The 9,160-nt window shown below is 39.2% G+C and overlaps 1 protein-coding gene across 1 annotated transcript in view; it reads left to right on the top strand.

The window, feature by feature from the left end:
* The first annotated feature begins 868 nt into the window (after positions 1-868).
* The window catches only part of LOC307166536 (cell adhesion molecule DSCAML1-like), an 81,281-nt gene continuing 72,989 nt past the window's right edge, over positions 869-9,160 (top strand). Inside the window, exon 1 of the mRNA XM_079884964.1 lies at positions 869-1,398. Coding sequence (XP_079741090.1) covers positions 1,149-1,398 — 250 coding nt within the window. The 5' untranslated portion in view covers positions 869-1,148. The remainder of the gene's footprint in view (positions 1,399-9,160) is intronic.

Raw genomic sequence — 9,160 nt, 5'->3', positions numbered from 1 at the left:
TGTGTGGGAGTGTGAAGCCAGAGCGCTGGAGCGGAACCATCAAGCCAAACACTGTAACCATTGGTTGCAGACAATCACTTTACACATTGTTGTCATTTCTTAAGTTTTCCCGGGTGGGGAGGTAGTGTACCATACTGTAATTTTACACCCAGACACTCACTCTAGCATTGTTACATATCATTGTCAAGATATTCCATATCCATCACTGCTTTATTATTTATACGCTGAAGATTTTGCCAATTGTTAATTACAATTTCCACTGTTTAATAAAATCCATTAATATAAATATTTGTTTTTTCAGACGTTGAAGGTGTAGAAAGACTCTATAGTCACCAGGTGATAAAGCCGGGGTGGTCTGTGAGCATTATCCGCCACTCTAGACAATACACGATACGCCCTTCGCATGTCATTCCTCTCATTCTGAGCGCAGAACAATGCCGGCGATTCAGACACTCTTCGGTGCGCCTCTGAAGCACGCGTTCTCCCTCATTCACATGCGTTAATGTATGGAGAGAGCGTGACCGGGTCTCGTGCTGTTTCTCTAAGGACGCACGCGTGCCACTCAACGATCAGTGACATAAAGAACGTACGCGGAGCGTTTTGCGCGCAACATTTACACGAACTTTACTTTAAAATGACTCCGTCCTGCCGGAATAAAACACACATGGTTTGATTTGCAAATCTTGAGTGGTTTAAGGTGGTCCCCCAGACTGGTCATGCTGTTTTTTTCCGTCCTGGTCAGTTGAAAAGTGCCTAAAACCAGCAAACAATCTGACTGGGAGACCACACAAGGTTTAAGATGTTTTTCTCAGCAGCGTTGCATCAATGCGAGATTTCTGACGATAAAAGATAAGCCGTTGACATCGCGAAAAGTGATCCGCCGTGCGTAAAAAAAGCAGTCATTTAGTTCCCAGGTGCGCCATGGTAACATTGAGTGCCACATAATGCCCCGGCTGACTCCAGCCACGTGGACCGCTCACAACAACAACAACAACAACAACATGATAAGTCCTGTCCTCTCTGATGCACTCAACCCACCCCCACCAACAAAACTCCGCGCGCCGTCCTCGCCGCGTCTCTCTCTGGCCCCGCACCAGCACCTCTCCATCTCGCCGTACCATTAGACTACCGAAGGAGGGGCCGTTCGGATGACGGTCCCGCGGAGGGGAGGGTACGAGAGGCGGGACCAAAGTCTTCCCCGCTTCTCGGCGCTGACGAGTACGGGACTAGGGCTGGAGAGATCGCCGGGGAGCATCGTCACCACTCCTGCACGGAGCCTCGCCTGGCCGAATACTGCACAGTGCACACGTCGGGATTGCAAAACATTCCTGAGAAATATACCTGCTATTTATGGCATGTGGCTGGTAACTTTACTCCTGCTGTATTCTTTTCAAGAAGGTACGTAGTCAGTTTATTTATTCATTGCTGCTTTTTTTTTTTTTTTTTTTTTTTTTTTTTTTTGGACTTGCAATGTGGAAAAATAACTGCACAATTAATTCAATTCAATTAAGTGGTAATTTGTTTGCACAAAAATTGCACTGTTCCAAGTTCAGTGGAGGGAGTTTCAATGTTATTTTATTGTGCGCTCACATACTGGATTTTAGGAAGTTTCTTTCCCTCTAAAACTAATATACAACTTCGTTCAAAATGTTCTTAGTTGCTTAAAATGGGGAAAAGTGTTTCTCTAGTCGGCGATTAACGACGAACAGAAGATTGTGAGGCTGTAGGATCTGCATGTTCCCGTGCGCAAAGATGGGGGAGATAGCATGATTTGTATGCAAGATATGAATATGCTGTTGAGTTATGAATATGTAGAACGGGAGCAGATTTTTGCATCGGTCGTGTGCATTTGCCATACACTTTTGGCCTTCTGTATGTTGCTTGTTGAGAAAAGTAGAGTTGGTCAGTGAGGTGTAATTTTTCTGCTCTTGCTACTTTTTTTTTTTTTTTTTTTTTTTTTTTTTACTGCGCTAGAATAAGAATGTTATTTTCTTGGGTTTGAATAGGTCTGTTCGTTGTTTATAGTAACGTGCTGTTTTATGAATAATTGGTATTTTGTAATAAAAGTGCATATGTCTGTGGTAGAGGGTGAATATATCTGCATAGATCATGTGAAAAATAGAATGGCTTATGCAGCCTCATTTCCAATTAGCACTGGTGCAATTAGTGGTCCTCCATTTTCTATGCCAACAGATTCCTGGTTTGACTGTGCTGATGGTGGGTTTGATATGGCACATTTGAATTTGTTTAAATGCAAAACGAAGATGTGGTTTATTTTGATCATAATTAAGGTTATTTATTTGCTCATTCAGTTAGTTTTACGCATCAATTTCTGTCATGATGTCTCCTCAACAATTTTGTTTTTGACACCTCACAGCATACATGCCCCTCCTTTCCTCACCCTCCAGCCTTGGAGATATGCTTTCAGTTTTTGCACATATTTTTCCCCCTAAAATTATCTTGCAAAATATTTTGGGATGAAACCACTTTTCAAAACGTCTGTTTTGAAGTGTTCTTTATCTGATATTCCATCGTCAAGTATGACTAAATATTTGCCCACAACCAATTCAAATGCGAATGCTTTACCTGGTTATACAGTTCTTGAGTTTGGATGCTTTAGAATTGAAAATACATTTTGTTTTTATATTTTAATGTCATTTGATCGGGGATGTAAGGTCAGAATTATTCTGTTTCTCTTCCAGTGTGCGTGTGGGTTTGTGAAAGAGAACTGTAGTGTGTATTAATGTGTGTTTGTGTATGTTTGTGTGTGTTCTTGTATGGGGGAGGAAGGGTGCAGTAGGGCGTAAAGTGCGTAAAAACGGGATATGGAGGGCGCAAACAAACTTATTTTTGTCATGTTCTCTTTTTATTTCATAAGTCTCATAGTTTATATAGAGTTTTCTGTAATTCTCACAATATATATCTTATCATGTATCTTAAGCTCTGATGACACGGTCGATAGGAGATGTAAAACGCACATCAATTATCATACATGCATATGCATTAGGACTGCGTATTTTTCCGAGAGGGCCGCGCCTCCATCTTTTTCACTTTCAAGGAATGTAGAAACATTTCTCCTTAAAAAGCTTTTTTCCACCTTTCCAGAAATAATTGTATGTTATCATAAGAACACGTTTTAGTCGTTTTTGTTTAGAAACGAGCAGCCATTTTAAATGTATTATTATGCATTATCGTGACCCGGGCAAGTTGTAACATATTACCCCCCTGCCTCACACCTGAACCCCGGGCTGGGAAACCGAATCCAGGGTAAATTGTCGTCTCGAGGGTCAGCTTGTCTTTTTATGGAAATGCAACTAAATGAAATGAAAAAATGCACTGAGGGATGCTGCAGTATTTAAGGTTGAAATGTACATTGTTATTTGCATGTGAGTTATAATTTGATAAAAAAAATTATTAAAAATTATAATTAATATTATTATTATGAACAAAAATAATAGCAAATAGTATAACTATTATTATTAAACTAATTAATAAAGCCTTAGTTTATTGGAAGGATTTTTTAATTGTGTTAATAGGGTCTATAACATCTTAGAATTAATCCATGTTATTATCCAGATGTTGTATACTCTTTGTGATGGGTCTAATTTTTTTTTTTAAATATCAAACAAATTATTATTATTATTTTTTAGGTTTAATAATTTTATTTATGACATATTTGCTTGGATATTAAATAATGAATAATGGGATGTATAGGCAGTGTGTGTTCGCTTGTGTGTATCTGTGTCTGTCCAATATTTATTTTAAGGATCAGCAGTCGTCAGGTCGTCAAATTTGTGTGGTGGCTGCGATATTATCCGGTCTGATCCGATTTTCTGAACATTTGCCTAAATTAAAATGTGATTGAAAGGAGCTTGCCATGCACGTCCGACACATCAGGCGCTTTGAGAGTCAGATATATTATTATTATTAATAATGGCCATGTGTATGTTTTACATCAACCATAACAGAAATATCTGAACATTTACAAAAAAAAAAATGCCCACTTTCAAGAGATTTCACCTCCAAACTGCTCGCAATGTCAAACCGGCTCCTCACATCAGGACACCTCCATCCCACCCGGTCTCCCCCTCATAGAAATATGCAAAATTGGTTTCCTTTCTCTCCCCCCCCCCATCAAATCCCCTGTTCTTCCCAGCTGCGCAATTAATAGGAGATCTGCCGCATCCCCCACTCCAAAAGTAAATCAGGTCATTGGCCATAAGGACTCCATTTATTTCTCTCTCTCTCTCTCTCTCTCTCTCTCTCTCTCTCTCTCTCTCTCTCTCTCTCTCTCTCTCTCTCTCTCTCTCTCTCTCTCTTTCGTTATACTCGTCATACAAACCTGTTCCTCTCTTCTTTCCATGACACTATGTTCATTATAATACGATACTTCCTCTATAAAAATAAAGAGTAAAGACAAGTGTGACAGCAGCATGAGTTCACAGATAAACACGTTACTCCCATGAATTGTGTAGTAATACTTGAACTTTTCTTCTTCTTGAAAATAAGATGTTTAGAACTCCCCAAGGCACGAATTATGAATGTTCCGAGTTTTTTTTTTTTTTTTTTTTTTTAAATCAAAAATTATTCTCAGCTAAATCATTTTACTCACTGGATAGTGGAAACTGATTTTTTTTTTCATAAAAAAATAAAAAAGTAAAATAAATAAATAAAAAGGTTAGTCAAAGAATGTGTTTTATTCATGTAGCCGATGGGAAACATAGGCTACAGAGTTAAAAAGTGCAATCAATAAAGTAACAATTTAATATGATCAGCTCTGGTCATGTGACTATTTACACCAGTCATGTAAAATGTCCATATAAAATCAAGACAGTCTGAACTCTGTGTAAAATGCACCATTGACTCTTTTTAGACCCTTCAAACTCAAAAGAAAACTGGTGTCACATATGCAACCGGTGAGATTTACTGGGTTAAGCGCCGTGCTATTCTTCCCTCCACACACCCCGCCGCTCGACCTGCCATTTCAGCTGAAGTGCGGTCAAAATAAAAATCTTTGTGTCACTCTCGCGTTCCGCTTCGACAGGTGACCGCTGTTCTTCTTTCAGAGCTCGTGTGCCGATGAGTTAAGCGCGTGAACAAACACTCCTCGCCTCCTGAGAGCACCTGCTGCTCGCGACACGTCGGGGCCACTTGTCCATCCAATCGGACACCGCGCGCAAAGCATCCGTTCTATCAAGAGTCGAATAATGTGACTTGCGATATCAGGGCGCGAACTGTCTGTGAGGGTTTGACTCCGCTGTTTAAAGGGATAGTTAACCCAAAAATGAAAATTCTGTCATAATTTACTTACTCTGAAGTTGTTCCAAACCTATATGAGTTTGAAATTTCTTCTGCTGAACACAAAAGAAGATATTTTGAAGAAATATGGGTTACCAAGCAGTAGATGGGCCCCATTGACTTCCATAGTATGTGTGTGGGGTTTGGGGGGGGGGGGGGGGGGGGGGGGGGGGGGTCAATGGGGTTTGGTTAGCAACAATCTTCAAAATATATTATTTTGTGTTCAATAGAAGAAAGAAATTAATACAGGTTTGGAACAACTTGAGGGTGAGTAAATTATGACAGAATTTTTGGGTTAACCATCCATTTAAAGCTCGTCTTGAACCCTGCCAAAACACCCAAACAAATGGTTGGAGGAGGTTATAAAACGATGTAGGCTATTGTTTGTTTCAAAATCATTTTCCGTCAACTCTTTAGTAACAATAAAAGTTACAGAATCAATTCGTCAGAGCACTATAGTCGCCGAGGAACAGAAGTAGCGGTAACCATAGCAACAGTACGCTGCTCGCGCGCTTTCCATTATCTTACGATCAGTGTGGATGGGAAAACAAAACAACAGTCAATATTTTTGTATTATGATTTTAAATATCACAGATATAATCACTAACACAAATAAATACTGCTTTGTTTAAAACGTCTCTAATAGGAATAGCCTACAGGAACAGTAGGGTTTATTATATATGGGAAAGATAGCGTCAATATTTTGTTAAACGTCTTTCAGTTCGATAGAAGTAATGGGTTTGTGAGACCAACCTCGAGGGTGAGTAATGACAATGTTATTTTCTTCTTCTGTTCTTCTGTCAACCGTCTCTTTAGATGGCGGTTAGATAGTGGTGAGAGGTCCTCAACATATTTCGCCCTGAAAATTACTGTCAGAAATGACTTTTTAAAAAGTCGACATCTCTGAAAGTTGTTGTTTATTTCGCGTACATTCCAGTGCCACACTAACGTAGCCTACATAAGTAGGCCTACATACGTGGGTCGTACGTAGCCTACATTAGATCAATTCGTCAAAGGTCAAACGTCTGGTAAGTTTCTGAGTTAAGTTCGAAGTAGTTCACTGCAATGTAAAAAAACTTGCTCCTCATCTGTTTGGTAACGCGTTTGTGAACGCAAATGTGGAGTGTTGCCAGTCTCATTATTTAAAAAAAAAATGTGTGCTGTGTCTCAAACTTTGATATCATATGTTCATATCTAATTTACAAATGAAACTAGTTAGAATGTATTATATAAAAGAAACTTTTTATAATGTCTGTCATATAATGTTAACATCCATTTAAATGGTCACAGAGACTTTACCACATCCACTCCACTCCAGGATGGTGGTGGCTATGTATTATAGTGATTTCACTCATGTACTTCTTTCTAACTGATGGTGTTACAACACTCCTTGTTCTCCCTCATTGTACTTAGTAAATTATGAGTGGACATGATTTATCTCAGACATAGTTACTTCCATCCAGAGAGAGGAATACATTTTTACTGTGGTTTCATGTTGGTCATTTTAGTATCAAGACAACTTTAGAGCAGTTTAAAAAATGATGATGATACAAAATAAAGTTTTTGCCGAAGAACCTTTCAGTGAACAGTTCTTAAAATAACCTTTTTTTCCTAGTGTGAAGAACATTTTGAAAATCTAAAGAACTTTTTTCTACTTTGAAGAACTTTTTGTGCAATGGAAAGGAACCATGGATGTTAAAGGTTCTTCATGGATCCATAGTTGCCAATAAAGAACCTTTATTTTTTAGAATGACGTGGGCCACAGAACTGCAGGTTCCTGTTGCTCCCGTTTAAGATTATGATATACATGGTTCTCACATATAGTTAAAGAGTGCCCAGAAAGGGGGGAGCTTCTAAACTATACAAACTACAGTTTATAAACTATCTGAAACACAGGAGATTCCATACATTTTTCTATTGACTTGCATTGAGATGTCTGACACCAACCTCCAAAAATCATCCCTTTGAAGTCTGAGCTACTTCAGCAAATGGTGTAAATGTTTTCTTTTTTCCCTGACGCTGCAGTACCGTGAAGATAAGGGGGTAGAGATCCCTTACCCAATTCAAAATCAAGATTAGAAATGAAGAGACTCATCAGCCTCAGTCTCTTACATGACCACGATCATATCATATATTTGATTCATTATATAATGTAAACAGGATAGATGAATGCAAAATGCTAATTATTTAAACAAATGTATAGATATGCCTCACACTTTTTTCTCTCCCTCTTCTCAAAGAGACTGCCATGCAAATGTGGGAGGTTACATGTGACTGGTTTCCAATCTACTCTAGCTCACTCACGCAAAGCACTGAACAATCACAGGGACAACAGTGGCAGGCAAGATTTACTCTAATATACCAGAACAAATGTAATCTAAACACCAAGTGTACATGTGTCCTCCTCAGCCTAGCTATGAAGAAATGCTTGACACACACACATACACACTCATTCTCGCTATCATAAACCCATTTATAACTGGATGCAACGTAGGGCTGACTTTAGATTCAGCTGGAAGTTACTCAGCACCTGTAGTATTGATTTTTCCTTGACTGCGCCGCGCATAAATGATTATCGGTTTGATAAGTGGCTTGTCTGAGGAAAGGTATAAAAACAAAGGAGGAAGAAAGTCAGCCTCTCTCTCTCTTAATCTCATGAGTCATTTTAATAGGTTAAAGAAAACATTATGACACTGGAAGCTGTTAAAAAATATTCAGCGTTGTAGCGCGATACAGACAGGCTTGACAGCGGAAATGGCCCTTGAACAATCTGCGAATAAATTAATTGGGAGGCTCGGAGGCAAATGGATGGTTGAATTGCGTTGTTGTCGAACAGTAGCGCGCCCCAAAAATACGTGTCTGCATTTAGACATGTTTATGTAGGTGAGACAGTGATCGGAAGAGAGATTGTGTGCAGATATCTTTGGGGACAGGGTGTGAAGATCTATGCGTGTGCATGCGAGAGAGTGTGTGTCTAAGCAAATGCAGATGAGCGACTGAGAGAGCTGCATTATGCATAGCGGCTCACCATTGGCAATTGCCTAGGATATCCGCAATACATATTCAAATGGCATTTTCATAGCGATTGAACAAAAAATATATGTATGTATGTTGTGCAAATGTGCGATGCTAGGAGGACCACACATAAGAAAGAGAAAAATGGAAGGCGATTAACAGGGAGAGATGGCGAGAAGGAGGGAAAAACAACATGAAATGATGAGCAAAGACATTTTTGAGCAGGAATTTTTTCGGTTGGAGGAAGTGGGTGGAGAATAACGCGTCCATCTTGAGAGTTAGACAGATAGATAGGGAAAATGGGCATCATTAATGGAGCGTTTCAGCATTCCCATGCAGCCCTTTCCCTCGTTTGGCATATGGCAACGGGAATAGCAAGGAGCTGCAGGGCTTCGTTAGCCCTCACACGGAAGTCATCTCAGAACAAAGAGAGAAGAAATTGGGTTATCCAATTGCCCTTTCTCTTTTCTATCCTTAAGACTCTCCTAAATTACTGATCATCTACCCATGGACCATGATGGACATCCTTGGACATAGTGGTCAACCATTGTTGCATGCTTTGTGTGGGTACTGCTGTTGATGTGTTTCCATTTTGTTTCAATGCATAGCATTAACAAATCACCACACTAAATTGAATTACTTTGAATACACTGCTTTATGCTGAAACTACACCATTGGTTCTAAAACCCTTTTTCATTTATTTGGTGGCCATTGAAAATTGGCTGATATTTTTTCGTAAGCAACATTGCTAATATATTTCTTTACAATATAGTGTTTTACGTTTTACTAGTGATTTTATTTATTAGTTGGCTCTTAAAAGTGTGTAATTGACAGCTCAGTATAGAAG

This window comes from Squalius cephalus (genome assembly GCF_949319135.1).
Source record: "Squalius cephalus genome assembly, chromosome: 11".
Classification (NCBI taxonomy): Eukaryota; Metazoa; Chordata; class Actinopteri; order Cypriniformes; family Leuciscidae; genus Squalius; species Squalius cephalus.
The sequence above is the reverse complement of the archived record's forward strand: the minus strand, read 5'-3'. Positions and strand labels throughout refer to the sequence as shown.